Source organism: Pyrus communis, chromosome 12 (genome assembly GCF_041283825.1).
Source record: "Pyrus communis isolate YQ-2024b chromosome 12, ASM4128382v1, whole genome shotgun sequence".
Taxonomy (NCBI): Eukaryota; Viridiplantae; Streptophyta; class Magnoliopsida; order Rosales; family Rosaceae; genus Pyrus; species Pyrus communis.
This window is the reverse complement of record NC_142576.1, coordinates 12,750,264-12,767,666: the sequence shown is the minus strand read 5'-3', so window position 1 is coordinate 12,767,666 and position 17,403 is coordinate 12,750,264. Positions and strand designations below refer to the sequence as shown.

General features: G+C 36.4%; 2 protein-coding genes across 2 annotated transcripts; one reads left to right on the top strand and one right to left on the bottom strand.

Moving 5' to 3' along the window:
* The first annotated feature begins 552 nt into the window (after positions 1-552).
* On the top strand, positions 553-6,453 carry LOC137745089 (pyruvate kinase 1, cytosolic). The gene is made up of 16 exons (XM_068484962.2): positions 553-921; positions 1,026-1,122; positions 1,218-1,315; positions 1,740-1,895; positions 2,523-2,600; positions 2,837-2,968; positions 3,102-3,182; positions 3,307-3,378; positions 3,479-3,568; positions 3,653-3,797; positions 3,998-4,086; positions 4,286-4,381; positions 4,507-4,574; positions 4,720-4,819; positions 5,475-5,534; positions 6,055-6,453. Exons 1-16 carry the CDS (start codon positions 853-855, stop codon positions 6,205-6,207), a joined length of 1,584 nt encoding a protein of 527 aa, XP_068341063.2. The 5' UTR covers positions 553-852; the 3' UTR covers positions 6,208-6,453.
* A 6,762-nt stretch (positions 6,454-13,215) lies between these two features.
* Positions 13,216-15,525, bottom strand: LOC137746187 (uncharacterized). The gene has a single exon (XM_068486262.2). The coding sequence runs from the start codon at positions 14,916-14,918 to the stop codon at positions 13,503-13,505; it is 1,416 nt and encodes a 471-aa protein (XP_068342363.2). The 5' UTR covers positions 14,919-15,525; the 3' UTR covers positions 13,216-13,502.
* Between the last annotated feature and the right edge of the window lie 1,878 nt (positions 15,526-17,403).

Here is a 17,403-nt window from a genome sequence, read left to right as displayed (position 1 = left end):
AACCTATCACTCCCCTCACGTTCTCTCTCTCTCCATCTCTCCGTCTCATTTTCTAAAAAAAATGTGTTCATACACACAAAATGTGTAGACAAATGCTAGTATAACTTAATTTTAGTCGATTACTTCTGAACTTATATAAATAGTTAATTTTTTTCTTTGACGTTGAATTTTAAATTTTTCATTCATTTTGATCACGTAAATAACACATGACATCTATATGTTGGCAAAAAAATAAAAAATAAAAAATTAGATGAAAAATTTTAAATCCATTGCTAGAATGGGGAATTGGCAATTTAGAAAATTTTAAAGGTAATCGGCTAAAGTTAAAGTTGAGAGGAAAAATTGACAATTATAAAAAGGAAAACTAATGAAAAAAAACTTGAAAACTTTGAGTTTTAACGAAAATGACAAAATAAAGAGTAAAGTGAATAGTATCGAGATTGATTTTTTGTTAAATTAAATAGTATCGAGAACTTTTCGTTAAAACTACCTTATAAAAATTCATGAAAATAATCAGCTATATTATAAAAATAAAAAATAAAAAATAAAAAAGTAGCACATATGTACAAATTCAGGACAAGCCGACAAATACTTGTTCTGTTTTGGTTTTTTTAAATAAAGTAGGGCAAAATACCAAAGTGAAGTGCGAAAGCAAAACAGGGAGGATTTCCATATTTCTTTGTCGTCGCAAAGAAATTAAAATATAAGCGTTTTTCAGAAGCAGAAAAAAAGCGTATTCTTCCAAAGGAATCAGGTTTCGACGCCCCCCGTTTCATTTCGTTCCGCTTCTTCTTCTTCTCCACGCAAAAAGCAGAGAGCAATCAGCACAAGCAGCAACAAGAAGCAGCGAAGATGCATTCGAATCACCTTCTTCTAGAAGAGCCAATCCGGATGGCTTCGATTCTCGAGCCATCCAAGGCTGTAAGTAAACTCAAATCCCTAATCCCTAATTCGATTTTTTATTCAGATTTGGTTTGTGAATGTTTTTTTTGTTCGTTAATTTAATACTTTGGTAATTTTTGCAGACTTTTTTTCCTGCAATGACGAAGATTGTGGGTACGCTCGGCCCCAAATCTCGATCGGTGGAGGTTATCGCTTCCTGCCTCAATGCTGGAATGTCTGGTATGCGATTTTATTCGCCAAAAGCAAATTAAATTTTGAATTTTTCGTTTTTTTGTTGGGTTTTGTTTAATGGATTTGAATGGTCTGGTTGGCAGTGGCCCGATTCGACTTCTCGTGGGGCAACCCGGAATATCACCAGGAGACTCTGGAGAATCTCAAGGCCGCTGTTAAGAGTACTAAGAAGCTTTGCGCTGTATGTTTTCTTTTAACTTTTAAGGGGATTTGATTTGTTGATTTCTTTTGTTTGCCAATTCCCATGCATGCCTGTGTTTTTCAGTTGTAAACAGTTTAATAAATGAATGAAGGCATTTATTTTTGTCTGTTGATCCTTGTTTTTCAGTGAATCCCTACATCGGGTTAATCTTCTGCTTGTTTAGTTTTGATCTTTGGGACTATTTGAGAGTCCTTCAACTGTTGTTTGGTCAGCATTTTCGAAAGAAATGAGAAACTCAATTATGAATTGCTAACGGGACAAATCTTCGTAGTTTAACATCTGAGATTGCCATCAAAATATTTACTAACTGTGTTTTTAACAACTGTGGTTTTCTCCTTTTTGTGTGCTGAGTAATAGGAAGAATAAGCTAGTGACTGCATGCTAATGTTTGGCTGTTTATCAGGTTATGTTGGACACTGTGGGTGCTGAGTTGCAAGTCGCCAACAAAACTGGGAATCCTATTTCACTCCTTGGAGATGGACTCGTTGTTCTGACACCAGATCGTGGACAAGAACCATCCTCAGAGCTATTGCCCATCAATTTTGATGGATTGTCAAAGGTTTGCCAGCACCTATCATTTTATCACGGCATGCATGACTTGGTTGAATATATAACAAAATTGATGGACAGGTTCAAAAACTAGTCAAGGTTAGGTTTAGGTCTCTTACTACTTATAATGCTGAAATCCGGTGGAGACGTTCATAGCTTTGGACATTGCGTTTCACCAAAATAAGTGAGGTTTTAGTAACGATGACTAAAATTGATGAACTTAAGCCTGTGAATATGAAGTTGATTGATGGCCCACGGTTTGGAGAACTTTTCCCAGTACTGTTTTCTCTTTGTTGTACATCCCCAATAGAATTCTATTCTGCTGGTAATGCTTGAAATTATGGATCTCCTGATGACAATAAAGTAATTTGAGTGGCGCCATCACAGTTTGAATTACCTGTTCATATATGGAAGACAGAGTCAGACCTACGTGTTCTCATGGTGACAGTAGAGATTATCTCAAAATGTCTCCCTTTAAGATACTAGAAAATTTTCTTTTACCTCTTAATGAGTTGGACACTGGAAGTTTCTATTATTATGTTGTTTTAGTTTATGTTATTTATTCATTTTTGTAGTAGTCCATACCGACATAAAATCTCCATAATCTCACAAGTCAATCTTCAAATTGTTTTTGCAGGCGGTGAAGAAGGGAGATACCATTTTTGTTGGTCAGTACCTGTTCACTGGAAGTGAAACGACTTCTGTATGGTTGGAGGTAAAACATATATAGTTGGAGAATAAACTTGATAAAGAAATCTTTTTAGTTTGCTTCCCTGAAATTCCCCCACCCCTGAATCTGAAAAGTCCTGTTTCCACTGAAGAAAATCTTCACTATGGTCCAGTTGTTCGGAGTAAATTAGTATATGAACAAACCTAAAAGAACTTTACATAATCATTGAGGGAAGTTGGAAGGCCATGATTGGCTGATAATTTTTATTTTCAATTGCTCAGGTTTCTGAAATAAAAGGAGATGATGTTGTCTGTTCTGTAAAGAATTCTGCAACATTGGCTGGTTCATTGTTCACTTTGCATGCGTCTCAAATTCCCATTGAACTGCCTACTCTCTCTGATAAAGATAAGGAGGTAAGTTATTTTAACTTGCTGCCCTGACTACTTTTAATAGGTTTGTATAGAATGATTCAAGTCTCTATTAGTTAATTTTGGCCTGATGCCTTGACTGATTTATTGAGTGCTTGAATTCAATGTTTAATTCAAGGTTATAAGTAGTTGGGGACTTAAAAACAAAATCGACTTCCTGTCATTGTCATATACCAGGCATGCAGAAGATGTTCGCCATGTAAGTGTGATTCCAAGTTCCATGTCCTTGTATCAAGTCTCAACATCTGAATACTTTATATTATTTCATCATTTTTGAAGTTGGTTGTGGGAATAACTTGAGTATTGTTAATGGTATAATGCAGGCTCGTGAGTTCCTGAATCAGTTGGGTGACCTCAGTCAGACACAAATCTTTGCTAAGATTGAGAATATGGAGGTGAGGTTCGTCTATTTTCAGTTCAGAATCTCAACTTTCCAATGACAATGCTGAGTACTGAATATTTATGTTTTTGTTTTGTTTTGTTTTTATGCATTAGGGATTAACCCATTTTGATGAGATTCTGCAAGAAGCTGATGGTATCATCCTCTCCCGTGGGAACTTGGGCATTGATCTCCCACCAGAGAAGGTCAATTTCCTTAATTTTGAAGTAGAAGGTGTTTAAATATTTATTTGTTTTAAAAGAAGTGAATAAACTTTTTGTCTTTTACAGGTCTTTTTATTTCAAAAGGCTGCCCTTTATAAGTGTAACATGGCTGGAAAGCCTGCTGTGGTTACTCGTGTTGTGGATAGTATGACTGACAACTTGAGGCCAACCCGTGCTGAAGCAACTGATGTTGCAAATGCTGTATTGGATGGTGCGTCCCTATTTGACTCAACGAGTGCTTTAGAGACTACTTGTTAAGGCCCATTGAAGGGTTTACTTTGTTATGGTTGCATCTACTAATGTCTGAGATATTCTCTCATTTTTTGTTACTGTTTACCATTGTTTGCAAGTGCTCTGTTGACTAGAAAAATACGTTCTTTGTTTCCTAACTTAATTGTCTTGTGGGTGCAGGAAGTGATGCAATTCTTCTGGGTGCTGAGACTCTTCGTGGTTTGTACCCTGTCGATACAATCTCAACTGTTGGTAAAATTTGTGCTGAGGTAACCTTTTACTTGTAATTTTATTAATTCTTTGTATGGTAACTTTTTATATCAATGCATATCATTTTAGTATATTGAGGATGTTTTCCTGTGCTGGACATGTCATTAAATTGGCTTATCGCAATGCACTAAGTATGAAAACCACATTTTGTTTCGTTTCCTTTACAAGTATAGTCTTTCCCAATTTTAATCCATGCAGGCAGAGAAGGTTTTCAACCAAGACTTGTATTTTAAGAGGACTGTCAAATATGTTGGAGAGCCAATGACACACTTGGAATCTATTGCGTCTTCTGCGGTATGACTTTTAATATGTTACTCTTCTGATAATTTTATGTTCCCTCCTTTTGTAGTTAGTATTCTGGATGAAATTATTGCATGATTTTGTTTGGTACTTGAATTGTCAATGTTATCACTGTCTAGGTACGAGCAGCGATTAAGGTGAAGGCATCTGTTATTATTTGCTTCACTTCTTCTGGAAGAGCTGCGAGGTGTGTATTTGGTATCCTTGGAAATGCAGAGTTATCTGTTTGTAATTAATTTATTCTGATGTTTGGCATTAATAAGACAAATCAATTTATGCTTCTTTTTATTAGCGAATGTCCTCAATTCTTTTAAGTCGTTCGTATTATGCAGATTGATTGCAAAGTATCGCCCCACAATGCCAGTTCTTTCAGTTGTCATTCCCCGGCTCAAGACAAATCAGCTTAAGTGGAGCTTTACTGGAGCCTTTGAGGTGTGCCCTTGACTCTTGAGTCTTTGATTAACTTCTAGTTCAATTACTGCTGTGAAGTCTATCATAATGCATGCCATTTTGTGGTTCTTTTTCCTAAACTTATTTGGAAGTGCATTTACATATGCAAAGTTTGATGTATAGAAGATTGTTATCCATTCTTGTGAGATGGAAAGGTCTTGATGCTATGCATCTGTTCACTAAAGAGTCCAAGAAAAGTAAAGATGTTTACCATTTTAATCACGATGTTGCTAAATGTGAGTCCTAAAAAGCTTCTAAATCTCATGCATAATTTAAGCGTCATGTCAAAATCCAGGTCTATACTTCTGTTAGCTCGTTATTAATTAACTCCATTATGCTTTATGGGAAAGACAATGTTATAATTCATAAATTGCAGCTGTAATATGGCTAATTAAATATCGCACATGATCAGATTTAGTACGAATGCTATGCTCAGCTTCAAGTGATTTCTGACTCGGGTAAAAAATGGGATATCTATGAAGTGTGACTTTTTTTGTAGAATTAAAACTCGTTTTAGAAGTTTGCATATTAAAAAATGCATATTACTTATACCTGTTCTTCTATTATTTGTTCTCTTATCATTTTAATCTGTAACCTCTTCCTAACTTATTTTTCTCAATAACATACCAATTTGCAGGCAAGGCAATCACTTCTAGTCAGGGGTTTGTACCCTATGCTTGCTGATCCTCGACATCCTGTAAGTACCTTATTCCTGTAAATAGCGGAGGTCATATGTAAATTTATAGATCTGTGGTTTCTGCTAGTTAATGTTATAGAGGGTCTTGAGTATCCATATTCATACTAAACTAGCTTGATCACTACACTTGGAACATTGAGTTAGGTTTGGATGGTACTTGGAGCCACAAATGTTTGACAAAGAAGTATCCTTTTCTCTATTTTGGCACACCCTTGGTGGTGAAAAGAATGGGTTTGAGCTCCAATTTTAATCACCACTCACCTGTATTGTTATTTCTCGGCCCGAGTGTTCGGACCCTGTCCTACCTGTTTGTAGTGAGTTTGACTATAGATGCAAACCTGTAATTACCCTTTAGGTGGAATGTTGCGTTGGTCCTGCGTGGATCTTTTTCAGTAAAAAATGGATGTTTGTTTATAAGCATGACAAGTAATAGAGCTATCAAACATTTAGTTTGTTGCAGGTTTTACCGTGGTATTGATCTAGTGTCACTCAATTTGTTGCCCCATATGTGATTTTGCAGGCCGAGTCTACCAGTGCAACAAACGAGTCAGTTCTAAAGGTCGCCCTTGATCATGGAAAGGCATCCGGAGTGGTTAAGTCACACGACCGAGTAGTCGTTTGCCAGAAAGTTGGTGATGCCTCTGTAGTCAAGATTATAGAGCTTGAAGATTAGAATTCTTCTTTACCCTCATTTTTGAGGCGTAATTTCCTATCTTCTGTTTTCTTGTCGGGAAATCGACCAATCATATCGCCCTCGAGGTTTATAGCCCTCAGGTTTTGGAGGCTTGGTAGTTGATTAATTGTTCTATGCACACAATTATAGTCATGGTGTACATGACCCACCCCTAAAAACAAAAAACAAATTTTGTGTTTACATATCAAAGTCGTTCAAGTCTCCAATAAAGATGGTTTTTTGTGATATTTGTTGGTCGGTTTTTCCAACTGAGATATTTGCCTTAAACTGAATGTTGTCCAAAGCGTAACACGACACTGAAAGACTGAGATTGGCACTTGACATTGCAAGTATGGAGTTTTGCTACATCCTTTCGGTTCTTAGCGAAATTGTCTACTGAAACAATTAATGTCTTTCGTAACCGAAAGGCAGAAAAAGGAGTTGCTTTTCTCGAATCTTCAAGGAGCAAGGGAAAAAGAAACAAGCGACCATCATAAACACAAGGAAGCATCCAAAGAGCTTGGAGTGAAATTGGAGGTCGTCCACTTGGGTCATGACCTTGTAACAGATGAGCTCAAGGGTAATGAAAGTACTATATTTCCCTCTTTTTATTTTGTAGAGTCATTCACTAGGTTTCGAAAGTGTTAATATGTATGCATGTATACTCAAATGTTCTTGGTTAAACAAAAAATTTCCTTTAGACATAACACGTGCTAGCCTTAGTAGATTGTCCTACGGCTAAGATCATTTTAGGAATGAATATAAAAGAAAGGTCTTGTTGATCTAACTTACTTAGATCACTTCTCTCTTAAGTTGATTACATTCCTTGGATTATGTTATTGATTACACACAATACATTAAATAGTGATTAACAATAAACAATGCCCTTCCATTAAACTAAATAAGAGTTTGACAAAATAAGTTTTCCAAAATCTATTACATCAAACTAGTGGCTTTAAGGGGATATTTCTAACAATTAAGCCACGTTCTTTTGTTAAACATCAACAAAAAAATACTGGCCGAATTGGAAAGAGGAAATTCCACTACAATATACTATGAATGTGGAAAAATGGAACAATACAAATCCTAAAGATGTTAAAACCAAAAGGTTATATATGGGCATTTGCAATACAGTGAAATACACTCACATAATATGATACACGGTTTCTAGTTGAAATCTAAAATCATGATATACTCCTGTAAGCATGATTTCCCATTATGAAACGAGTTCATTTCATATGAATGGAAAGTTATATATTATACGAAAGGTTATGAAATGCCGAAGCATATCTCCATTAGTAATTCCCTGAAGTATACATAGAAATAAATTGCTCTGTATAAATTCCAAAGGATAATGTGTCATAAAGTGTAGAAAATCCCTGAAGAATACGACACAAGCTATGGAAGCGCAAAGCACAAATTATGTACTCAACACCAATAGATGGTATAAATTGCCTTAGTCAATATTTTCATTCTAATATTGATCCGACACACTAAATCTCTTACAAGAATTGATATTAGATTGAGACTTTTGAAGAGTCTAGAAATGTTATAAAGTATTAAAAGACAATTTTTGTCTCAAGTTGCAAATCGAGCAATATGTCAACGTGATTCTTATCCATCAAAAGGAAAACACCATATCAATGGATTATCATTGGTTGAGCACTAAAACGATTAACCAATATTCAGACACTAAGAAAAATCATTCATCATCATGAGGAAAATGATAAATTCATACTGAGCCCAAAAGTATCATACCATAGTAAAATATGTGTTGTACTGTATTTAGCAAAATACACTAAATCAACTGTTACATTTTCTGTGAAGCACAATATCAGCATATAGGTATATGAATGATATGAAGCTTATCAATTATTATCTCCGACAAATTATAAATATGTACTTGTTCTATTCCAATGCACTCGCTAATATCCATAATTTTATTTGGCAAGCAAAATTTGAATCTCTCTAAAGATCGCTCACTTAAAGGATTTGTTTTTACATATTGAAATAGATTGATCCTACAATGCTTAACGAAGCAAACATTTGTTGCTACATCTTCATATCTCTAAAAAAAATACATATCTTCATGAAGCTAGTCATGAATGTGTTTAGTTAAGACCAATGACCTATTCATATGCAAAGCACATGTGATCTATTTTTAGAAACAAAACTCCAACTATCAGACAAAGATAAAACAAAATGGAATGATTTATCATAAGGGACAAGACTAAAGTCATGTCTCCAAGTTTTCCTCTCACATGAGTTTTAGAAGGTTGAAGTGATCAAAGTTAGACAAATCTCATTCTAACGGTAATATGATGAACTCATTCACCAAATCTCTATTAAAGTGTACATTCCAGAATCTGGTATATAGAATCAACAACCAACAACTGAACAAGTTGCTTCATTAAAGCTTATTATAATCAGGGAGAGATATCGATAAGAGGGAGCATCCAAAATATGCAACTTTTTTTAACATATACACACATGTACTATTGTATCACATTTGGTCTTTCCTAACAAGGTTGTATTAAGGTGACTATCAATGATATGTAGGCATCTGATTGGGAAGTGTTGAGAATACCGGTGTTCTAAAAATCAACCTAGGCAGCCACTTAGGTGCTAGACGGTGGCCACCCGTTGGGATTAACCTATAGTCGGCAGAAAATCGAGAAAGGAATGGGGCGGGCACCGAGGCAACTTGAGCGGCTCTTGGGAGGCCTAGGTGGGCGACTAGATGACCTAGGCAATCAAGGCATTTCAATTCCTTTTTTTGTTTTCGACTGGATGGCCAAGTCGGGAACAATGCGGAGCTCTGTCTGTGTTCTTGGTTCTAAATTCCAGCGAAGAAGAGAGAAAGAAGAAGAGAGAAAACGAGTTTCCCTCTCCCTTTTCCACCCACGTGACCATTCTCAAGTCTCACCGTTTTATATTTAACAATTTTTTAATTTTTTTTTCCAATAAAAAGGGGACAGCTAGCATCCTAATTGACTGAACATGTATTATGGAACATCTAGCATCCTAATAATTGAACGTGTATTAAGAATGGTGCCCCACCTCCCTCCGTTCCATGCGTCTTGGTTTCCTTCCCTCTTTTTTATTTAATACTTTTTAAACTGTTGATTAAATGTTTTTACACACACGCTTAACAACTTCATGCTTATTATATTAACACCTTACAAATTGTTGAATAAACCTTACATACCAAATACACTTTATGTAACATCTCACATCGCCCAGGGGAGTGGATCTTGTAAGCCTTATACGTATATTCCCATCTCTACCTAGCACGAGGCTTTTTGGGAGCTCACTGGCTTCGGGTTTTGTAGGAACTCTGAAGTTAAGTGAGTTTGCACGAGACCAATCCCAGGATGGGTGACCCACTGGGAAGTTCTCGTGTGAGTTCCCAGAAACAAAACCGTGAGGGCGTGGTCGGGGCCCAAAACGGACAATATCATGCTACGGTGGAGTCAAGCCTGGGATGTGGTGGGGGCCTGGGTCAGGATGTGACACCTAACATTTACTTTTTCAATGAAAAATTATCTTAATACACCCCACATACTTCCCCATAATACCTTCACACCTCACATTCTCAATATACACTTTACATTTTCTACATGCATCCCATACTTTCTATATTCCCCACATTTCTCAAATCTTATAAAGTTTTTAATTTGGACAAAAAATGTCGACTAGAATTTTGACAAAAGATGCCGCCTGGGATTTAAAGCATATGTGGGTTGTTTTCAATTCCACCATTAAAACCCATGTTGTCTGTTTTTAATATTTGGTGGTAATTTTAGGTGTTTAATTCTTCATGTAATCCATGTAATCCCTAAAAGATGAATACAAACATAGAAGTTTGAATAACGCAACAAAAGCAAGATTAAATAATTATCGATGTCGTCAAAATCACTAAAACAATAAAGAATATGAAGTCTTACCTCATGTGGAGCTTCTAAAACATCGATTTCGTGTTTCATTCGTCAAAAATAATTTTTCTCAATCAACATGTTTGTAGTTTCATTGGTTAGGGTTTTGTTCAACAATACAGGGTCGAAGGGATTTTGATAGTTGAAGAAGATAAATAATAAGTTAAAAGTGATTTGAGGTGTATTTAGAAATTATTATTTTTTTAAACCTTATAAGGTCAAAATTGTTATTGCATACTAGGGTAAATAAATCATTTAATATTAAATTTTAATGTAGGGTACATTCAATATTTTGTGGGGTGCTAATATAAAAAGTCTTCCCTTTAAATGCACTATAAATATGAATTTATAATATTTGAACAAAATATTTCGTAAAATATTACAGATTAGTAACCATTCTTTCATATCGATTTATTAAATTCACCATTGTACTATATATATATTACAGACCAAATTTAATTAAATCCATCTAGTACCACTCAGTACTATGTCTTGTGGTATTCTTCTTCACTTGTAAGTGAGAGGTCTCAGGTTCGATTCTCGTTGACGGCAAATTCGATACCAAATTACGTTGTCCATTGTGTGACTTAACCTAACTCTCCCCTCCCTATAGTGTAAAATATATAGTTGTACTAAAAAAAAATTTAAATCTGCCTAGTCTGCCTAACCTCGTCTAGGCACCTAGGTGTTAGGTCCCCAATCCACCGTCCGACTAACGCCTAACGTCTTTTAGAACATGAAAATGAAGAAGACAAAACAAGTGGTGGACGAGAAAGTTTCCACTAAAATAAATGTGATTAGTATACATATGTTAGGTGAAAAAGTATTTCATGTCTCCATTGTAATTCCCTATATAAAGGGATTGGTTTGTAAGGAAGACAAACCAATTTTCATCTTCTCTATGTGAGAGCAAGAGTGCTACTCGAGGCCAAAGAGGAGGGAAAAATTATGAGCTACTTTAGTGATATTATATACACTAAAGTGAGAGTCATCTTTTTCTTCCTATTATTTTAGATAATGAAAGAAATTCTGAAAATGTAGATACAATCGCCAAACCTCATAAGTATTGTGTCTTATTTAATTTATATATCACCACACGTATATATCATCTCTTTTACAACAAGTAGTGACTTTTGCAAACCCCTTTTGTCACCTGCACACATTTACTTATTTTTGGACTTTGAAGTTGAGACATTTGGCTATTTTTTGGACATTGGAATTGAATAAATTGATTAGAGAATTAACAAGAAGAAATAAACATGCATGTGCATAAAGAGAAAAAGTAATTAGAATCAGTGCACGACATGTTTACTACCCGGTGATGTTATGAGAAGGAATGAGTAATAGAGATAAACGCCCCAATTATTTTCCCATACTTTTATTTTCAAGTATGTCATATCTAAATAAATAGGGTTTTTATCATAAATGGTCTCTGAAATTGACCCTTACCATCAAGATGGTCCCTGAAATTAAAAATCAATCAATGTAGTCCCTGAAAATAGGTGATCAATGTGGTTAATTCCATCACAATTATGTTAAAAGTTTCGTTAAGTGCTAATGTGGCACACAAATGTACCCCACAAGATTTGCGGGTTTCTATTATAAATGGTCACTGAAATTGACCTACACCATCAAGATAGTCCCTGAAATTGATCCACATCATCAATATGGTCCCTGAAATTGAAAATCAATCAATGTAGTCTTTGAAAATGGATGTCGCAAATCAATATAATCGTTCCGCCACAATTCTGTAAAAAGATTTGTTATGTGTTGATGTGGGTTTAATAATTAATTAAAAAAGTTATCTAAGTACCTTTTTGCATAGTAGATTTTTTTATTTTTTTTTATAGTAGGGCCTACTCCAAATAGAGATCCCTTCCATAAATTCTTAAATGCACAAGGCTTAAGTAAGGCCTAAGAGGGGGTGTGGAAATAATTGTCAACCAACAATGGACGCAACTCGGTTATAACCTAATTATCTCAAGGCAGACCTCGTTGTTCTTTGCATCACTAGGCCACCAAGGAAGCGCCGAACAAGCTCTCCAAGATTAAGGTTGTGAGGATGTTGATCTCCTAAATGTTAACAGTGATGTCCCGGTAGTTGTTGCCAATGGGCCAAGCTGTCACCAAAGGTGATCTTGATCTAGGTTTAATTCGGTAAAGGGTGTTGAAGTGTGGAAATATGGGTGTATTGACATTTTTTTTTTTTTTAGAGAATAGAGAGCGAAAGAGGTAGAGAAATGTGGACTGTGATCGGAGGTGATTGCAAGACTAGGTTTTTGGGTTGACAATTTTTTTATTTACTATTAAATTATAAGCCTATTTGTAATTTTTTAAATTTAATTAGACTTGTGTGACCCATTTATGTGTCACATCAGCACATAACAAAAATTTTGACACAATTATGACGGAATGACTACATTGATTTGAGACACTTACTTCCGGGACTACATTGATCAATTTGCAATTTCAAGGACCATTTTGATGTCGATGGTCAATTTCAAGGACCATTTTGATATCGTAGATCAATTTCAATGACCATTTGTGAGAAAAAAAAAAGAACTTATGGGGTCCATTTATGTGCCACATCAGCACTTAACAAAAATTTTAACAGAATTGTGATGAAATGACCACATTGATTTGCAACACCTATTTTCAGGGACTACATTGATTAATTTTCAATTTCAAAGACCATTTTGATGATGATGGTCAATTTCAACGACCATTTTTTATTAAAAAAAACCCAAATAAATAAGGTCATCTTCAGTCATGCAAGGCTAAACGTAGCCCACAACTATGTTTTAGCCCTCCAAAAGTTAATATTTCAAAGACTACTTCGAGATAAATTTTTCCTTCAACTGTGCAGGGCAATATTTTATTTTCCTTTATATTTATTACTTTTGGAGACCAAACTTAGTCTGCCCGAGAGCTAAATGTTGTCTGCCCTAAGGCCAAAACTCAAGTATCACTTGACATGCCGTATTAGACATTAGAAAGACTATTTAATATGAATCCGATGGACTAAATGTCATTTATTTATTAGGAAACATATGAATATGAATGACAAAACTTATTGAGGACCACTTAAATCCAAATTTTTATAACAATAAATCATCCAATTGAATCAAGCCTTTCGTAGATTTTGGCCATTCCACTATTATTAACCCATCGCAACATATTCCCTGCATGGATTCGAACTTCGTCGACGGCTAATCTAACATTTATCGTTTGACAAAAAAATAAAAATAATCCCGGATATCTAAAATAGATCAAAAAAAAACAAAATTAAAAAAAAAAAAAAGAACTTTAGAACAAAAATGAGAATATCATCTATTTGACCTCAACCTATAGAATGTACAACTATCCAGTGGGGGAAGATGGATCACTTCTTTTGTTTGAAGAATTCTGTTGCTGCTGCTGGTGATGAAGCTCCAGCAACTCGAGCTCATTCCCGCGGACGACCAATAGCATCCTCTCGTTCTCAAGTCGCCTTCGGTCGTTCTCAAGCTTGCCTCTCTCCATGTACCTTTCCTTCTTCCCACTGTACTTGATCCACATGAGCCTCTGCTTCTCGAGCTCGAAAGCTCGGTGTTGGTAGCTCACTTGCTGTTCCTCCAATTGTATCATCCTTGTTTTCAACCACTGCTTCTTCTCCCACGCGGTCTTTGACACATCTTGCAGCACAACCCTCACCTCACAGTTCAATTGCTGCATTAATTGGGTGGATGAGGACGACCCCGAAAAACAGCCTTCCTTTCTTGGCACTTTTTGGGGAGCTCTTTCATCGTTGTCATCGTTGTCTTCGTGATTTCCATGCCCCATGTGACCTTTAGAACCACCTCGAACCACCTCCTCATCCGAATCATCATCCTCGTAGTCTTCATCTTCGTCCTCGCTTCCTCCTTTTATTACCTTGGATCCCTCGGTCTCTGACCTTTCTGAATTGGCAACCGCTTGAGCATTTTCTGACGAATGAAAGCATCTCCGCTGCTGGAGCTGCTCGTGCGGCTGCGGCCACACTGGGATCTCAGACGGCTCTGTGGCCACCTCTGGCGGGGAGTTATGCGCGCCATTAGACCCACCACTAACAGTTCCATGACCACAACTATTATGATAAGCACACATTTCTCTGAAAAACAGGTGCTTCGAATTCATCAATTTACGAACTTCTTCCTTCATCTTTGGTGCCAAATCCATCTTTTCCAACAAGCCATGATTCTCCACAACCCGGCAAGCTGTCCCCTTCCCAAGAATATCATTAACCCTCTTATACCTCTTATTCAAATCGTTGAACTTGTCCTCACATTGCTGCGGCGACACGTAGAAACCCTTCTCCATCATAGCTCGGGACACCGATTTCCACTTCCCTTTCTTCTGCAGCAACCCACCAGCAGGCTTCTTCTTGCCTGTAGGATCAGGGCCATCAGAAGCGTCGTCACCAATGTAAAACACAGCCATGATCAGGAGCCTCACCATGGTGTCGGTCCACTTCATTCTCTGCCATGGCGATATCTTCTTCTTGTTATCCCCATTGCTGTTGTCATCAGCACCGAAACCGGGTTCGTCATCATCACTGAGGGCAATTTGTTTGGATTTGGGGGCAAATGGGTGCCCCTGTTTCACAGATTGGTGAGGGTTTTGGTGGTTGTCGGGGTCATGGTGGGGGGCATAGGCAACCATTTGGGGTTGGTGCATATGGTGGTGAGGGTTTTGGGTATTTTGGTGCAAAGGCATTTCCAGGCCAAGCATTCCAGAAAACAACCCATTGGCTTCCATCCCAAACTCTTACAAAACTGCTCTTATTCTACCAATTTCACAAAAGAACAAAACTTTGAGATAAAACCCAAAAACCCAATTGAAAAAAATGCCACGATCTAATCTTCCCACATACTAAATTTATCTCTCAATCCAACGATTTTATAAGGATACATCCACTGAACAAAACTCAGAAACAAAAAAGCAAAATGAAAATACCCAATAAATGAAATGAAATTTGGACAAAAAATCCAGAAAATAAAACAGCCCAAAAGTACCGGAAACTGAGAGATTGGAACCGACCCGTTATATCAACATGTCCAGAGGCACCTCCACGGATGGAAAAGAATGAGAGTAATTTGTCAGCTTTTTGCAGAAATGTGTGGCAAAAGCAGAAGATAATGTAGAGAGAAAGACAGAGGTGTGTGTGAGAGAGAGAGAGAGAGGTTTAGTGCTGGTGCTGGTGGACTAGATTGTGTGACAGAGATTCAATGGAGAAGCGGTATGAGCTATATAGAGAGCGCGGAGCAGCCAGTTTTGGGTTGGCAGGTTTTGTTTGTGCAGAAGACAGCAGAAAACTGCCCATGGTTTTGCCTCTGTCTGCTTTGGAATGTAAAGCCCACAAGTTCCGTTTGTTTTTGCCAAAACTAGGTCTGTCCGTTTAAATCTACATAGTGGGAGAGAGGATCACCGATCCACTACCAAATTACGTTTGCGCTATATATATCAAGGATCTAAAAAAATGTTAGGCGCTAGTCGGGTAGTGGGTTGGTGCTTAGAGCTTAGGCGGTTAGGTGGGTGTCTAGGCGGATTTGAGTAAATTTATTGTATATCTTGTAAATAAGTGCATATTAACACTTACAAAAAATTATACTTGTATGAAATCCATAGATAAGATAATAAAAGAATGATAAAATGCAAAAAGAGTATCCAACAAGTCCAAAATTTAAAAACACATTAAACACATGTACAACAAGTTCACAATTTAAAACCACTTAGACCTAGATAGGATTTTTTATTTTATTTTTTAATTTCATTAAAAAAAACCGCCTAGCTCTGCCTAGCTCCGCCTAGCACTGCTTAGCCCCGCCTAGCCCACCTAGTCACCTAGGCCGCCTAGAGCCCATCCGATTTTTCCCACCGATTTGTAAGAAAACGCATCGGCTCACCATTGCCCAGCGCGCTTAAGCCCTTTTTTAGAACATTGATATATATGACTTAATTAGATATGGGCATTCCACGTACACTAAAAGGTGGTATATTACTTTTATTATGAAGTTGTAATTAATTAATTAAGGGTAAAGTACAAAAAACTACCTCAACTATTGGGGTCACGACAGTTTCATACCTCATCTTTTAAAATTGACAATGTCATACCGCATCTTACAAATTTGTGACAATGTCATACCTCCGTCAATTTTTCTGTTAGTTTTTCTATTAAGTGCTGACGTGACAAGAGACTGAGACCACTTTCTATTAAAAAATTATTAAAAAAAAAATTTAATATTTTTTAAATATTAAAATAATAAATAAAAGTAAAATTTAAAATTTAAAAAAAAAAAAAAAAACCTTTGTCGTCCCTTCCCTCCCCCTCTCCATCTCTTCCCCATCTTCATCTTCTTTTGCTTAATCTTTAACACAAAAAAAAAAAAAAAAAAAAAAAAAAAAAAAATAAAATTTAAAACCCAACCCCACCCGCCCCCCCAGGAGAAGGAGGAAAACCGAAGAAGAAGAAGGAGGAAGAAGAGGAGGAGGAAAAAAAAAAAATTATTTGAAAACCCAACCCAACCCCACCCGCCCCCACCCCCCCAGGAGAAGGAGGAAGAACCGAAGAAGAAGAAGAAGGATAAAAAAGAGGAGGAGGAAAAAAATAAAATAAAATTTGAAAACCCAACCCCCCCCCCCCCCAAAGAGAAGAAGAAGAAGAAGAGGAGGAGGAGGAAAAAAAAATGGAAACTGCAACACAGAAAAAAAAAAATAAAATAAAAAAAAGAACCCAGAAGAAGGAAGAAGAAGAAGAATGAGAGGGGAAAGGGTCCCCGCACCCCTAGGAAACTTGTTTGTTTTGTTTTTTTATTCTTAATTTTTTAATATTTAATTATTAAAAATATATTTAATTATTTTTAAATCCAGCTGGATTAGTGAGTGGTCACTGTCTCTTGCCACGTCAGCACTTAACAGAAAAACTAACAGAAAAATTGACGGAGGTATGACATTGTCACAAATTCGTAAGATACGGTATGACATTGTCAATTTTAAAAGATAAGGTATGAAACTGTCGTAACCCCAATAGTTGAGGTAGTTTTTTGTACTTTACCTATTAATTTAATTAGAACTTAGTTATTGAATGTGCATGTAAACCCAATAATGGCGTGGGTGCACTTTTGCATTGAAGTGTCTTTAACATAGTCAAATATTAAAGTCCTAATCAGAAGGTAACTATGATGTATCAAGTCAAATAATTACTTTGCATTATCCCAACTAGTGAGTTTTCATGTGACATAAG